This window comes from Echeneis naucrates, chromosome 3 (genome assembly GCF_900963305.1).
Source record: "Echeneis naucrates chromosome 3, fEcheNa1.1, whole genome shotgun sequence".
Lineage (NCBI taxonomy): Eukaryota > Metazoa > Chordata > Actinopteri > Carangiformes > Echeneidae > Echeneis > Echeneis naucrates.
The window spans coordinates 17989094-18005896 of NC_042513.1; the positions used below are offsets into that span (position 1 = coordinate 17989094).

At 41.6% G+C, this 16803-nt stretch overlaps 1 protein-coding gene across 1 annotated transcript in view; it reads left to right on the forward strand.

Annotated features, from left to right (window-relative positions):
• LOC115041216 (neural-cadherin) overlaps nt 1-16803 on the forward strand; it is a 277317-nt gene that overhangs the window by 160562 nt on the left and 99952 nt on the right. Inside the window, exons 24-25 of the mRNA XM_029498542.1 lie at nt 2549-2733; nt 8822-9051. Of these exons, the coding sequence (XP_029354402.1) occupies nt 2549-2733; nt 8822-9051 (415 nt within the window). The remainder of the gene's footprint in view (nt 1-2548; nt 2734-8821; nt 9052-16803) is intronic.

Below are 16803 nucleotides of genomic sequence, written 5' to 3' on the forward strand. Positions count from 1 at the left end.
AAAAGCTAGAAGTCAATAATATTTTTTCATGTGCGGTTCTTTGTTTGCACTCACAGTGAGTTTGAAAACTCAAAATGTCTCAAAAGTCTGCAGCTTATTGTTGCCAACTGTTTGATGACAGCCGGTTTTTACTCCACTTTCTACACTGGTCCGGTCTTTACTACACTGAGACGTATACATTCTGTGAAGTTAACCCTCTAACAAGTGAGCCATCTTATGTCCTCCAGCTCATCTTGTGTCACAAGGTGTCTGCATCATTTTGCTGTGGCCCCTTTTGTGGTATAAATAATGCAAGGCAAGCGAACAGCCAGATGCTTGTTGAATTGTGTACCTTATGGAGACTAGTGGTTTGTAAGGAAGCCCCTCAAAATTCAGAGAATTCAAAGCATTATGTTGTTGTCATTTGCTGACATTTTGGAGACTTGCGATTAGCTTTTTACAATTGTCGCTAATGCCTCTTTTGAACAATTGTAAGTCCACTTTCATGTTGCATGTGTGGTCCGCAATTTAACTACCAGGTAGCCACCCTTGATGTATCGTTTAAGCCAAAACACCCCGATTGAATCACCCTGATAACTCAGGATGTATCTTATCATCTACATCATAAGTGCATCTTTCTTTTCAACGATTTTACTCACTTTTGTGTGACTCTTGCAGAACCTCTGGTCTGTTTTTGGGGACACTTTTCACAAGGGTTCTAACCCAAACAGTGACCTGGTGTATTTTTTGTTTTTTAATTCCCCCCCCGGAAAGAACAGCACCTGTGTCTTCATCTTCCAGACTGAGCTGGACTCAAAATGAAAAACTTTTGTTCCATCTCTGTCAAAGTGAAGGTTGAGTGACTGGGAGTAATATAAGGCATTAACATTTCATGAAAGCTCTTGGTGCTTTAGATCTGGCTTCAGAATGCATTGACCTGTCTTTGCTGGGCTGGCTTTTCGTAAAACATAGCCCCTGGCTTCTTCTGGTCTGGTCTGTTTTCATCTCAGCATATCAAATCGACCATAAACCCATTGTTTATTGTGTGTGTGTACGTTGCCTATTAATTCTCTTTCTCTGTGGACCTAGGGGTCGAATCGCAGTTGTAACTCCCACGTTGTGTTTTGGCTCAGCTCATTGGTGCATCTTTTAATAGTTTTACTGCAAGTGTCCTACTTTTATTGTAGGAGAAGTGGCCAGTAATGTATGTAGTTTACACAAATGTCAATAAACGCCTGCATTAGGAGACTGCATGGGAACATATTGGTAGTTTTATGAGAGGTGTAAAATTGTCTCAGTGATGTGACTTAAGCACTTAGACCTCAGACGTAATCTCTACGTCGCACCATGTGTTGTATAATGAGTTCATGTAGCCCTTGTCTCCTCAAGTGGTTTATTTTTTGATTTGCCAAGCTTCTTCCTTGGATTCCCACTCTAATTAAAGTCGAATAAACTCATTTACTGTACATGTAGACAAGGACCAAGTGAAATTGCTTCCTAGTATATCTTTGTGTTTATTAGTCGGTCTCATCTTTTTACTTTTCTCTCTAATGTATCATCTCTGCTCACTTTCTATTACTGTCCCAGGGGGCAATTGGTTGGCAGCAGAGAAAGGAGTAAACAGGAAAACACTGAGCAAAGCATGTGACTGGGGGGGTGGGAAAGGGTTTTTTTTTTTTTTTTACCATTCTGTCTTCATCTGTCTGGCAGCCACAGAAGGAAGGGTGGATAGCCTGACTTCCCCTGATGTTGTGTCCTCAAATAAATCTAAAACTGAGTCTGCTTTACAGTCGACTAGTTTTACACTGTTTACATGCTGCTTATTTGCTTTCAGAGAGCATGGTGGCCAGCAGCAACTATACATCTGAAAGCACATCGTGATCAATTATTTACCAATCCAGTTGATGGAGAAGAACAATAATGTTGAGTCCAGATTGTCCCAGATTTCTACAGTATATTAGCTAACCTTGCACTAATTGTTCTCATGGAAAATAAAATGTGATTAAGGTGAAAGTCGGTAATGTAACTCCACCGTCTATATCTCTTGACTGGCCCAGCTCCACATCTTTATGTGAGCGCTGTAAAAGTCTTTGACTTAAAATCTACCTGTGTGACCTGTCACCACAGTGAACCCACCAACAATCCTTGCAGACAGCAAGAAAGATCTGGCCACACTTAGCTTTTCTTCACAATTTGCTTATCATGGTGTCATGCTGTGAAACGAAATTTTTCAAACAGCTGTGGACCCAGGTCTCATAGTGACTGAGCCGATTGCATCCATTTGACCAACCCATGAGACTGAAGCTTAAACAACAGCATCAGTTCCAGCCTGCTTTTAGTAAATAGTTCTTAATAAAACTGCTGGGGCAAGTTTCTGCTTGAATCAGCACTAAATGGTGGAAGTAGCCCCTCTGCACTTATTTTCATGGGCTGAATAAGTCGAAGCTAGACCTTGAATTCATAAGAGTGAGAGATTACATTTATTCATTATGTGGGTGGGTAAGTTTATGTGAATTAGAACAAAGGTATTAAAAGGTTGCTTGTATGTGTATTTGTTCTTTTCCTGCAGTTATTTTATCCTGAACAAGCGAACAGGCTTCCTGATCATCAAGGAGAATGCCCCACCCGGCATGTATCAGTTCCAGGTCCGTGTGTCTGATGGAATATGGCCTGACGCCATCTCCTCTGTCACTGTGCACGTGAGGGAGCTGCGAGATGAGGCCATCTACAGCTCAGGGTCCCTCCGGCTGGCTGGTAAGAGTGACCTACAAGATTACACAAACGCACAGACAAGAGCCCCTGCTCAAAAATTAGTAAATTACCTTTGACCCCTTCTTATTGGATTTAGTGTCTTGTGTTGGTCTGGTGCTCACACACACACACACACACACACACACACACACACACACACACACACACACACACATTAATGCTGTCTGTTTCCAGTCTTCATGCCATCTCTTGCCCAGGATCCATTCTGTCTGTCAGTTGGAGAATGGCATTAGTTGTGTCACAATCCTTGGGCTCAATCTTTTACACATTTAGCCTCTAATCCTCAGAGTCTCTGTTGGCATTGTTTGCTGCAGTGATATTTTCATTGCTGGTGCAGTGTATCTTGGGATAAGTTAGACAATGAAGGACTTCATCACCCAGCAAAAGGAGGACACATTTCTATCCAATATTAAAGTTTCCCACTTTGATTGATGCAAGTGTAGCATCTGAAGGAGGCCGCTTCTGCTAGTGTTTGTGTGTTATCATGCAACTAATGTCATCACATCTGATACATATTTGACACAGTTGAGTGATTTGTCAACCTTTCCATGAGAAATTTTATTGCCACGTATGTGTAAAAATACTAGGAATTTGACTCTGCTGTTTCTATCTTGGACACATTAAGGGAAAGACAAAAGAAAATATATAAATATATATACATACACTACCAGTCAAAAGTCCCATTCATTTGAATGAGAAAGTGTGGCCAAACTGTGTATATACATTGACATTAGAAATATTTGTAGTAGAGTAGTGCAGTAATGTGCAAATGTGCATGAGGTTGACAGTTGGCTGATGGGGAGATCAGGGAGACAGCCTGGGATGCAATAACTGTGTAATTACTTAAATTGAGTCTGATCTTTCTCCTCATAAAGACAGACATAGTAAAGCCTGATACTTCCCACACCACAAAGAAACTTGTCCTTGACTTAGCATTTCCAGTTGAGCTTTGTTGGTTTTTGGCTGCTCTTTGGTATCAGCTTTGTTTTGACCTTCATGTCAGCAAGCTTGACCCCTTTGCATTTGGCTTTCCAAACACACTTTAACTGCATCACCTGCAGCCTCAGTGTCTGCTGTCCCTTGTGTTAATGACCTGTGACATTAATGCTGCGTTAACCCTACAGGAGCAGGTAGGGTACCCAACAAGAACAGTGTGTGATTAGCTGGGAAAACAACGTACTGCCTTAAAATGAAAACTGCCCAACTTGACACTGCTGACAAGGGAAAGTTGGAGGTCATTATTTGCAGACTCATCTCCAGTCACAGAAAATTAATGAGCGCTGATTACTGTTTGCACTACTTGCTTGCAGTGTTTCAAAGGGCTGTCACACTCTCAGTTAAAGATGTTTCCTTAGCAAAAGATTACACCCATTATTAATCCTGCTCCCCGGCTCTTGGCTCTCACTCGTCGTTGGTGCACTCCCAGAAAAAGCCTGTTTCCATTACTTATGCTGGCAAAATAATTAGTCGAGAGGTTTTGCTCAACCAGCACATTCTCCGCACAAGTTGAGCAGCATCCATCATTACCTGATGTACAACACATCGGCTGTCTCTTCAGAATTAAATTCACTCTAACACACACTAAATTCACAGGAATGGGACATGGCTGAAGAATTTTTATGATTTCAGAGATATTGAAATAGAAAAAGAAGAGGTGAGGGTGTGTGGGGGGAATGGCAGAAGGGAAACTCCAAAGACGAGTGAAGAAGTAGAGGGGAAGAATGAAGCGAAGGGAAGGATGCGTAAGTTTGGAGGCTTGTATGTTGATAAAAGGATTTACTTGTCATCCTGAAAATAGGGCTGAGGTAAATTAATGTGCATCAAACTCAGAGATGGCGTGGAAGCAAACGGCTGGCTTTCCAATATTTCTGCAGGGAAAATGAGCCCTTGCACAGAAAAGCAGACTAGCAAAGTGTGTTTAAAATGAATAATGGGAATCAATATGAAAAAAAATTAAACAGCTCTTAATTTTTTCTTTTGTGTGATTTACGCTATTTCATCTATTTAATTATGCTTAATAGGTTTAGGTCTACGCCTTTGGGATGGTCATCCCAAGATTTAAGAGATTTAAATGGCTCCATTGTCATCAAAGGACTGCTACCTCCTGAGACATGATTTAAAGCATGTCAGCTTGTCAGCAACTGCTGTGAATACAGTGTCAAAATCTCTCACATACTGGCGACCCACAATTCAGCCATGGAAAAAGTTACAAACTGTGAATGTTTGAGGGTTGAGGACAAACTGTAAGATGAATGAGTCATGAGATCATCCTGAGGCGCAAGAGAGTGCGGAGGATACGTAACAGAAGCTGTTTTCAAGATTTTAATTTTCCATGCGGAGCTGTGGTGTAAACAGTCTCATTGATTCTCCGTCTGGGGGATTATGAAAATATTCTACTTATAGCATTACTTAAACCCTCCTTGACATTGTAAATCCCATTTCAAAAACAAATATGCAATGCAATAAGGATACACAAAAAGAGAGCTTGCAGGGATTAGGACACCCCCCCCTCTCTCTCTTTCTCTCTCAGTACTGATAAAAGGTACAAAATGTGGTAAGCAAAAGTTTTTGAAATGTCCATGTAAGGCTAGCTCAGATTGAAAGCATTTATCCCAGAGGATCGCACAATCTGAAATACATGAGAACATACACCGCGCACATGGTTTATGTTGCACGGTGAAGGGAGTAGGACTTAACGCACTGTGCCTGCGAAGACATTGGTCCTGAGCAGAGGATACAGCAGAGATGTTATCCATGTAGCCTCTCGCTCTCACTTCACATCTATCTGTCCTATTAGGTGTGTGTGAAGTCAATAGGCCGAAACACAAAAAGTGAAGCATCACAGATTTCTACTTGGGGACTGCATGTGAAATCACACCATTAGGCATTGCTCCTATTCCTCTGGGCACTGACCCGTGTGGACCCACTGCTCATCCAATTTGTGCAGTGGATTATAATATAAAATCACAGTTGGCTGAAAAGTGCATCTCCAGTGACCACTTGTGATCGAATTTTGCTGCTTGATATGCAAATAAACAGATATGCATTGTTGTTTCTAGCCAATAAAACTTACTTGGACATTATCAATGTGTTTGTGTGTAGCCAGTGTGAGTGGGAGAGAGAGACAGAGAGCAAGAGAGAGTCGAGGTGGGGGCACAGAGGGGTTGAGGAAATCGATGCAGTGCTCACAGCTCTACCTCGAAAGGTTTTATCAATTTCAAACAGTATAATACTTTTATTATGAAATTATTATGAAAATGTGTTCTGACACATTGGATGCGAACAGGCAGTGTTTAATGTGTCCTAGGGCCATAGACTATATAAAAATTGATTTTGAAATCAGGTCTGAAAAGCAAAGTCAATGCTGAGGTGCCTAAACCTAATGAGTTAATGGTCTCAGTTTACAGTTTCTGGTCTTCTTCAATGAAACACGGTGTTCATTTTTTAAATGACGGTCCCATTTAGGGGAAATTAGACCAGAAATGAGGGTGTGCAAATACAAAGTTAAAGGCATGGCACAGAGACCTTCAATAAACATGGCTGAGAATATCTGATCCAATTTGAAGTCTTTTTTTGTTTTTGAAATTGTCTCTTATTTTACCATTAATCATTTTGAATGCCTGATTTTCTGGTTGGTGTTGTTGGTGTGTTTTTTTGGGAGATATTCAAGGAAAGTAAAATCATCTGTCTTTCAGTGATGAAAGAATTTTTTTACTTTAGTGGAAGCAGCATGTTGCTGCACATTTGGTTGGTTTTATTTAAATATTGGAATTAATTTTCAAAACTTTAAAATTAAAATGGTCAGAAAAAGTAGCAAATGTTGTTTTGTCCAAAGAACAGACTTAAAAATTGGCCCGGTGTGTTTCAGGCTTTTGTCAAGCAGAACTGTGGAAAGACTGTGCAGTTTGCGTTGAGCCTTTCTGTGCTTTCCTCAGTCTTGTCAACAATATACTTCTACAGGGTTAGAATATTTATCTTGTTTTTTTTTTTTTTTGTCTTTTTGCACCCATTCATGTGAAATCACAAGCCTACAGGCGGGAGCGTGTCTGTGCACTACTGCCTTGACACCAGGCACTGGGAAGGAGAAAGCAGTAGGAAATTGTGAGGCTGGATCAAAGCCAGGTGCAAAGGCTGCCACTCTGTGTTAGGAGTTACTACTTTCCATCCTGGCCCCCATCCTTTCTACTGTCTCTCTGTCTGCCCGTGTCCTTGTTTCTCCCGCTGGACTGACTGATGGGAACTGACATTAGCCTCGATCCCTCTTGCTGCATCGGCTGAGCCCAATCTGAGTTGTCTAAGTGCCAGCGTTGTCTCTCTCAACACACTCACAAGCCTAATCACCATGCACGCTAGTTTTTTTTTTTTTTTTTTTTTGTTTTGTTTTTTTTAGATGTACAGTGAGGCCTAAAGATCCGATGCTTCTTCCCCATTGGGAAAGCGGTTTAAGTCTGGTGTGCCCCACTGTGTCCACCTCCGTCTCTGAGAATCAGGCTGTCTCAGGCTATTGACCATGAAGACATCACCAGGGACAGTGTCTTGTTGCTAGGCCATTACAAAACAGCCCTCACCTGGCCACATATTTCACTCCGAGAGAGAATACGCTTGATTTGGGCAGCTTGAGAGTCAATATTTGAAATTACTAACCATCAACTAACTGGTTTTATCCAACTCTTTGCTTAGACCTTGGAAGGTCTAAGCAAGACAACAATGAATCTCTATGTCAGGTTTTACAATAGACAAACCCTGTCCAAGCCTGAAGCTTAATGCAACAAAACAGCCCAACCTCTGCCATCTGCCATCGCTCTGCCTCGGTGCTGCTGTCGTCAGAAATATTTGACACTGGATTATCTTCTTGCAAGTTATAGTTGAAAATCAACATTAAACTCTCATGTAGAACACATTATTTAACAGCCAGTACTGTCACCAAGCCACAGTTAAGTAAGATCATTACAAAAGGCTGGATGAAAAGCTCCCCCCATTTCTCATTCCTCCCACTCACTTTCTTTTCTCTCACCATCTTCAAGAATATCGGCTGCAGCTTATGGGGTGATGTACAAATGTGCCTGTTTGTATGCGTGACTAAACCCCAGTGCAACCTGCCTTTGTGAGAGATCCATCTTTTATGCATAAAACCCTTTGATGTTGCTGAAAAAAAAAGCGCTATTAAGGGAATCTGATGTCACTTTCATCACCATAGAAAATATAGCAATTTGTCAAAAGTAACCCTGTTGAACAGCTAGGATATGTTTGGCACCATGTTTTTACCAGTCATTGTAAATGTTGTCGGGTTGCGGGGTGCATTTGTGTTGGTCAGCCAGTCAATCCTGTTTGGACTGAAATCAACCTTAACTGAACTCGCATCCCCGGAGGATAAAGTCTGCTGGTTTTAGTGATCTCCAAGATTTCAAGAGACGATATCAAGGCCCATCGGGAGGGGCAGAGTCTTACAAGGTTCTTCAACAACAGGAGAACTTCAGAGAGACTAGTTAACTAGAGGCAATATCAGCTCTCTAATCCATATAGGCGTAGGTATATGAGGTGACATCAAAGCACAATTTGCAGCCCAAATGGTTCCCATGCATGTTCGTATGTTCCCAGACTCACCTGCCCTAAAGAAATCAAAAATGGTGTTTCATACATCAGAATATTTTGGTGTATGCAGATTTCCAGCTTTGTATATACACTAAGTTTTAATATGAATTATACTAAAGGGTCCACATATAAGATCTGATCTTCGCCACCATAAAAGGTCAAATGTATCATGGTGGTCCAGATGACGTTCTCAACAATGTCTGTTTGAACATTGCACTAAACATCGACCCACACTTGAAACCCAAGCCAGACAATCATAAATGTGGGAGGTCCAGTACTTTGGTCCTCACAAAGCCTTCACACACCACAAGTAAGTGCAGTCATAGTGTTGGGGTCCAAGGAATATAGTTATTTTTATCTTAGTGGTTGGGTACAGTTTGAAAATAAGTGTATTTATCCCAAGGCTGGGCTGGAAATAATGAGGCCCCGTCTATGCAGTCTGCAGTTACAATTGTGTCTGTGTGCGTGTGTTTTTCAGACATCACAGCAAAGGAGTTAATTGAACTGAGAGGCAAGCAGCGAAGCCGTTATGAGCTGCTGGTGGATTTCCTGTCCGAGATGCTGTCTGTTCCACCTGATGATGTCAACATCTTTAGCCTAATAGATGTGAGGGAGCGAATGCTGGATGTACGTTTCGCTGTGCACGGTGGCCCGTCCTTCCTCCAACCTGAGAAAATGCATGGTTATCTGGCTGCACACAAACAAAAGGTAGGTCTTTGTTAGTACCCTTATCTTTGTATTCTCATTGACATGTGAAGCACGCACAATAAATTCCTGCCAACCTGGTTGTCTTGTTGGCTTATCTGTTGATGACTCATTCCAAAATGTTATTCACGATATAAACCTTTCAATGGTAAGCATGGAAGAACCAGTGAGTGAGGTCACCGAAAGGTTGTTTGATAAGTCAAACCAAAAAGAAAACCCACGTGGGTGAAAGTGCGCCGTTTAAATAGGTCTACAATCTTTCTGCTCTGACACCTCTGGCAACGTTTCAACAAAGAAGATGCATGAAATTACAAAAAGTCAAATGTGGATCGTTGTCTCTGTTTGCTGGATACAAAATTCCACACATAAAGTAGTTTGCAAACCTCTTGCACAGCCATACAGACAGCGAGAGCACACCTGCCACAGTGGCTGCTGATCTAGGAAGCAAAATGAAAAACTAGCTGCTTGTTGAGGCACAAACGTACAGAGAAAAGTCACTGTAGCATGTCCTGACATGGCAAGACTCATCACAATGTGTGTCACACACCACTGGCATGTTAGGCTGCAACAAAGTGGCTGTTATACACAGATTCAGACAGACAATTGTCTCAACATACCTCCGATATTCACAATGTGGACCAATGGTGCCCCCAAACATAAGTATGTCATTCACTGATGCTGATAAGTCACTGTTACAACCCAGCTCGGTAGGGGAAAAGGAGATGTAACATAAAGCCAGGTGTTATGGTCAAGAAAAATAGTTTATTAACGAGCAGGTAATACGTAAAACCAGAGGAAAGTAACAAAACAAGAGGAAACTGGACTTATTGATGATGTTCAAATCAACAAATAAATATGACCAAAAGGAGACTCCCTAAACCTGGAGCTGTACCCATAAACTGTTTGGGATCACACAAACAAAAGCAAATTAAAAATGAAGATAATAAACAGAAGCACAACTGGGGACAGGACCCCTGACCTAGTGAAGCTTAACACGGACAGCTAGTGAGTGTGTTATCACAATCTTTATCTGACTAACCGTAGTCCAGTAACCCCCACATACACAGGCCTTGCAACTTTCAAGGCAGAGCGAGGCGAACCGATCTGTAGAAATCAGCCGCCCCAACTGACAGGTCGGCAGGCAATTTGTAGGTTTCGGCGCCAATTGTGGATCATGTGTTGTCGCCTCTGGATTGGAGCGTCCGCATCAGACTAGTACTCACCAACCAGGGACAGAGAATGGAAGAGAGGGTGGGGTCGAGGCTGGGAGGCAGCTGAAAAAGGGAAGGGAAGGACACCAGGAGAGAGATGCACACACCAAGCCCCTACATGTGTGCATGGCTATAACAGTCACAACCACGTTCTCTGTGGATTTTACACCAATTTGTACGTGACAAAAAACAAGATGCCAAACACAAGTGAGCATCAAAGCATGCAGGTAAAATATATGGATTTAGGTCATTTTCATATACTTCTTTCCTAGAAGCAATTATTTTATCTTCTACAACTGTTCGACAACAAATGCATCTATATTCAGATTAGCAATTGGTGTGCAAGGACGCTCCCACTCACTGCTCACCTCCATATTAATGTAACATGTAGCATTGAGTAAAGTGTTCCAAAAAACAAAAGGCTAATGATGTTTGTAGGAGCACAGCAGTTTGACTGACTTTGTCCTTGGGTCTGACTATCATGATCTTTACATGTTCAAAGTTTTTCAGTTGCCCACCCTCCCGCACTCAAAAAAATTCAAAAATACTTTTGGCTACCATGTGGGCCATTCGGTTGATATTTTTGTTTTTCAGGAAAGCATTTTTTTTTTTTACCAACCTACGCCAGTTCCACCTTTTCTTTGTGTGCAACAATGAAATGCTATCTCATAACCAGCAAAGGCTGAGCAGCAATGACGATCAAATGCAATAATATGGGGTGTGTTTCTGCACCAATATGATGTCATTGTTTTTGTATCTTGGGAACCAATCTCCCTGTTTTTTGTAAAGGTTGGCAATTTGTGGAGTGAAGTCATACACATTTTAATAGCTCTATCAACGCTGATGGTGAACTGCACCTGCATCATTTATATTATTACCAACTGCAGCATTGTCACGATCTACCTTAATGAATGGAAGTAAATATGATTTTTTTTTTATTTTTATTTTTATTTTTTTTTTTTGGGGGGGGGGGGGTAGCACGGCATGGCACAAAATTGCAAAAGGTCATGTTTGAAGTTAAAACAAAAAAGAAAAATAGCTGAAATGCATTTAGTTGCTTCAGTTTCTCTGTTCTCTGCATGCCGGCTTACATTGTAATTGCTTTGTGGGACACTTGAATTGAACAGATCCATTGTTAATGTTATTAGGAACACCTGTAGCTTTTGTCTGCTGTGAAAATGTCCGTCTGTGATTTGCAAGCTGATGAGTTCCTGTAAATTGGACTCCGAAGGCCTCATTTTCTAACTACTCTGCGCACACAGCACAGAGATCGAAAGATGCATACACCACCTCCCAATAGAAGTAGTGACATAAAAATATCCTTGAGGAGGTCTATTTAGGCCTAAACCTTTGGGATGGTCATCTCTGTGGAGATTTAAATGGCTCCATGGTTTTTGACTTTTTCAACTATTTATCCATTCATATATTTTATGTTTACATTTCATTTGGCTTTTTTATTTATTATCCATCCATTACCACTATAATGAAAACACAGAGCATCTGTAAGAGACTGATCTTCACATTCCCAAGTCCTTAGAAATCAGACGAGACCATTGGTGTGTATGATGGTCACATTTTGAATAGTCTGGCCTGCCTTTCCTTTATCTTAGCACAGAATACCCTGATATATTTTCATCTAAAATACTAACTAAAGTAGTTAGTTGAAGTTAGTTAATGAAGAAAATGCTGCCAAACTCAAAGTGTTTTGGATGCACACATGTTGTTTGTGATTTCATTTGCAGGTTGAAAGTTCAGATACTCTTTCACCTCTTTATAAATGACATTGACACTTTATATTATTCTGGTTTCTTTTCAACCAATGTTCACCCTGTGCTGCAAAATTAATTCATGATGAATTAATCATCTTTGTGATTGTCATTTGTTTTTTTGTTCCATTCTATTCTTCTTCAGCTTGCCTCCATGTTTGTTTTATTCAGAATTTGAGTTTCTGAGTTTCCAAATCTCTAAATCACTTTGATTAATTCATTTAGCATCAACGCAAATTGCGTGACTCTGTGTCTTGACTGAATCACCTGCTGTGCTTCAGCTCTTTGGAGTAAGATTGCAGACTAACCAGAACTCAGAACTTGAAAAAGCATATCATTGCTCTGTAGAAGTGAGTCACTAAAACACAAATAATTCACTTCATCACACTGACGCACACTGGCCGCTGGCTCCAGTCAGACCTCATTTCAGGTTTCAAAAGCCTGAATGGAAATAGGGGAGCTGTGAGTGTGTCTTTGAGAGCATGAACCATAGAAAGTCAAATTGTATGCATTTCACCATCAGGGAGAGCGAGAGAGAGAGAGCTGACCCGGGGTCCTCAAAGGGAACGACCAGCGAGTCTTGTATTTGCATTTGTGTGTGTGTCGGGGAAGAGAAACTGTGAAAGTCCAGTCAAGGAAGGCCCAGGGCATTCATAAATGTATTCATCGTCTGCTGCTTATCCATTTCCGGGTCATGGGTGCTGGAGCCAATCCCAGCTCACATCGGGTGAGGGAGGGGTACACAATGGACAAGCCGCTTGGCCATCACAGGGTCAACACACAGAGACAGACAGAGAGCAACAACCACTCACACTCACACAGAGACCTACAGGCAATTTAGAGACAATTCAGAGTCCTCCCGCCGTCATTGGACGGTAGGAGGAAACCAGAGTGCCAAGAGGAAATCCATCCAAGCATAAAGAGAACATGCAAACTCTGGGCCTTCTTGTTGTGGGGCAATATGCCACCGTGCTCCCAAGCTCAGGGCAGTTAAACTTATATTTGCACTTTACCATAAATTCATGTGTATGAATGGATGACGCTGTCATCATTTCATACACATTCATATGCTGACGGTACCACCTGTACCTGACATATGGACCAGACAGACCCGAATAGTGGTGCTCAGTATTTTTTGGTATAAATAAGCAAAGCCAGTATATTGAAGCAGGAAGTTTGTTTAAAAAAGTGGCTTCTGCTTCCTTCCCTGGTGGCCTCCCTTTTGTTTCATGTGACAATTGTGAAGGAAGAAAGAGGAAAGATTAGAGATGGGAAGGAAAGCACACTAGTATAAGAATACATTTTTAAAATGAGCAAAGCGCAGCCATGGAGAGAAGTGGAGAGGGAAGAGGAAGATGTGTAAATGGTGAGGATGTCGGGACTTTCAGGTGTGATTTGTGGGGAGAGCACCAAGCATTTCATTTGAATTCAGACAGGTTCTCCAGAGAGGATGTTGATCAGAATGAGATGTGAAGCGTGGCGAAGGAAAGGATGAACGAGAGCCGGAAAGATTGAGGAGGAAGGAGCGATGAGGGGCCTGGTGGATGGGAAGGCAAGAGGAACGAGGGAGGAGGAGTGGGGCGGAAGATGAAGCAGCACTTACCATTAATATTCTCAGTTCTCCAGTAATGCATCAGAAGGAGAAGATTTAGAAAAGAAGGAAAATCTATAATTCCTATGTCTCTATGTTTTTCCTGCCCTACCTCAATAATGGAACTTATCCCTCAGTGTTTTCAATCCAGCACGCCCTACTTGACTTTTAATAATACTGCAGCGCTTTTCTACTGTTTAAAAATCATTGGCATGGTGGTCGGATACCAAGTTTCATCTTACCATTATATTAATGTGTCCCCGAGGTCAGGTATTTCTAGCACATAGGTGGAGGGAGACATTTCAAAATAAAGTCTTACTACAGAACAAAGACATTAAGCAGAGCAAAATCTCAAGAAGTTGGAAATTTGTATCCGTTGATAGAAAATGAAACATAAAGAGACAATTCAAGTCAAAATGCTAAATTGGATTTCCTAATTAGGAAGGAATGATCAAGCCGCATAAACAAGGCCACCCTTTGGGTGTCCTTGAATAGGACATAGTTATTTACCTTTATTGGCTGTTTTTCAGAATCAGAAATAGTTTTATTGCCTAGCATGTGTACACATACTACAAATTTGGCAGCACGGTGGCATTGTGGTTTGCAGTGTTGCCCCACAATAAGACGGTTGCAGGTTTGGCTCATGGGCCAGGGGCCTTTCTGTGCGCAGTTTGCATGTTTTCCCCGTGCCTCTGGGTACTCCAGTTTCCTCCCAACGTCCAAAGACATCATTTTTGGGTTAATTGATGACTCTTAAGTGTCCGTAGGTCTGAGTGTGAGTGGTTGTTGGTCTCTGTCTGTCTCTGTGTGTTGGCTCTGTGATGGACTGGTGAACTGTCCAGGGTGACCCCGCCCTCACCCAACGTGAGCTGGGATTGGCTCCAGCATCCCCGTGACCAGAAATGGATAAGTGGTTGAATGAATAAATGAATGTAGTGGGATATGAGACAACAGGGCAATAATGTGCAAATGTTCATGAGGTTGTCAGGTGGCTTATGGAGATCTGGGACACAGCCTGGGGGAAGAAACTGTTTTTATGTTTGGTGGTTTTGGTGAACAGAGCTCTGTAGCTCCTACCAGAAGGAAGCTGTGAGGGCGTGTGAGGGGTCTGCAATGATAGCACCTACCTGGTTCCTGACTCTGGACCTGTAAAGGACCTGGATAGAAGGCAGCTCAGCCCCATTGGTCATCTCCGTTGCAGTCTGTTCCTGCTCTGCTTGGTGGCCAAACCAGGCAGCGGTGGAAGTGCAGAGAACAGAATGGTTGATGGCGGTGTAGAGGATGAAATTTCTCAGCTGACGCAGACAGTACAACCTCTGTTGGGCCCTCTTTACTGACCGTCTATGTGGGAGGTCCATTTCAGGTCACGGGAGATTTGGTGGGGGGGTGAAATACACTGTCATCTCCACAGTCTTGAGCATATTTAGCTCTGATTAGGGGTAATAGCTGCTTGCCACTAAGCACTTAATAACCATCTGACAACCAGCATGAGGCTGACTTCAGCACAGCTGTCATTATATCCAGAGGTTGTCTTTTCTGTACTCCCTGCATCTGCTCTGCTGCTGGAATCATTGTGCCTTCTCCCCTTTGTTTTGTGGATACGTTCAAATGGTTGATTTAAAGTTGCAATGTATTATTTTTCAAACTTATGACGGCTGGCAGACAGCACAGTGTTTTGCTCTCCAGTACAGATACTAAACCTGAAGTTTGACTCATTCAAAGCTCCCGAACCTCATTGAAGGCACATTTTTGGCTTTTTAACCTCAAGGAATGTAGAACCAGTGGGTCATATTCTCAGCTGCTTTGCTCTAATCCACTTAACGATCGACTGATCGCCAAATTTGGCAAAGTAAATATCATTCAAGATCGACTGACAGATTTCCAAACAGATGCATTGTTTGTGCATCATTATTTGTGATGTATTGTGATAATAATCTGGCCTACTCAGACAGTGTGTGCTGTTGCTAGAGATGCTGGAGGTAGAGGATGCGTTTTCATAGCTTAGCCTCTTAACTGAGCTACATTTTAATGATGTAGCCTTAGTGTGCGTTATCTCACTCATGGAGGACGAAGACAGTAAAGAATATGACCTACAGTAAGGAGGAAACCAAATTGATGCACCATCAGATATTGCATTCCTATCTGTTGATCAGTTTAGCAATACATTTCATTTAACCAATGAGAATGACTTACTTCAGAAAAAGGGAGAGAACCCCAGTGATCTCTCAAACTTCTAATTCTATGCCCAGTATGTTCTCAACATTTTGTGTGGTTAAATTCATTTGCTCCTTTGTTTTGGATCATATATTTTTGGTATTATTACCAGATTATGCTGATATAGATTATAATGAATCCACAGTCTTACATGAATCATCCCTTTTTAAGTACACATTAAGTCTCACGTACCACTCAGTGTTTCCACGGCCTCTTTTATTATGTGTTTCATGTCGCCACTTCTGCAGTACACAGCGCACAAAAGATGCCCCCTTTGTTTTCATCCACATGACAGTGTACGTGATCAAATATGCAGATTAAAACACAGCAGTCTAATGTCAACTACTATTTTAACAGATTCTTTTCAGAGGAAGCAGACACTCTGACTTCATTCTGCTTACTATGTGGGCTATATTGATTTTAAAAGAGATATGTGTCTCTTTTATGGACCTGCAATAATTCATTGGTGCTTTTGGTCTTTTTCCAGGATTTGTTGAGAGTAACAAAACACATTGTATACCGTATTTAAAAACCTTTAAAATGCTTTTGTACACATACTGAAATCACATACTTGCATGCAACTCACTTGATCTCATACTTTCATTACTGTGCATTATTGGTATTTTAGCTTTTTAGCCTGTAAATTTTTTTGTTCCCATTATAAGTGGCCCACAGACACATTATGTTATATTTATTTTTGCGTTCAACTGGTTTGCTGGACAGCTGTTCTTCGTAAAAGCACACCTAATGGACGTCCCATCAGCATCAACCATGGATGTAATCACGTTTCACACTAGCTTCACTGTCCTGCAGAGAGGCAGCTCTGAGTGGTGCAACTGAACACCACCCCGACTGTGTGTCCGGTTGATCAATCATGCAAAACAAAGCATACATACAACTCCAATCTATGCAGGCGAGCAGCACAGAGAAGAGGGTTTAAAGAGCTGTAAATATATGGCAAATGCCTATTCCA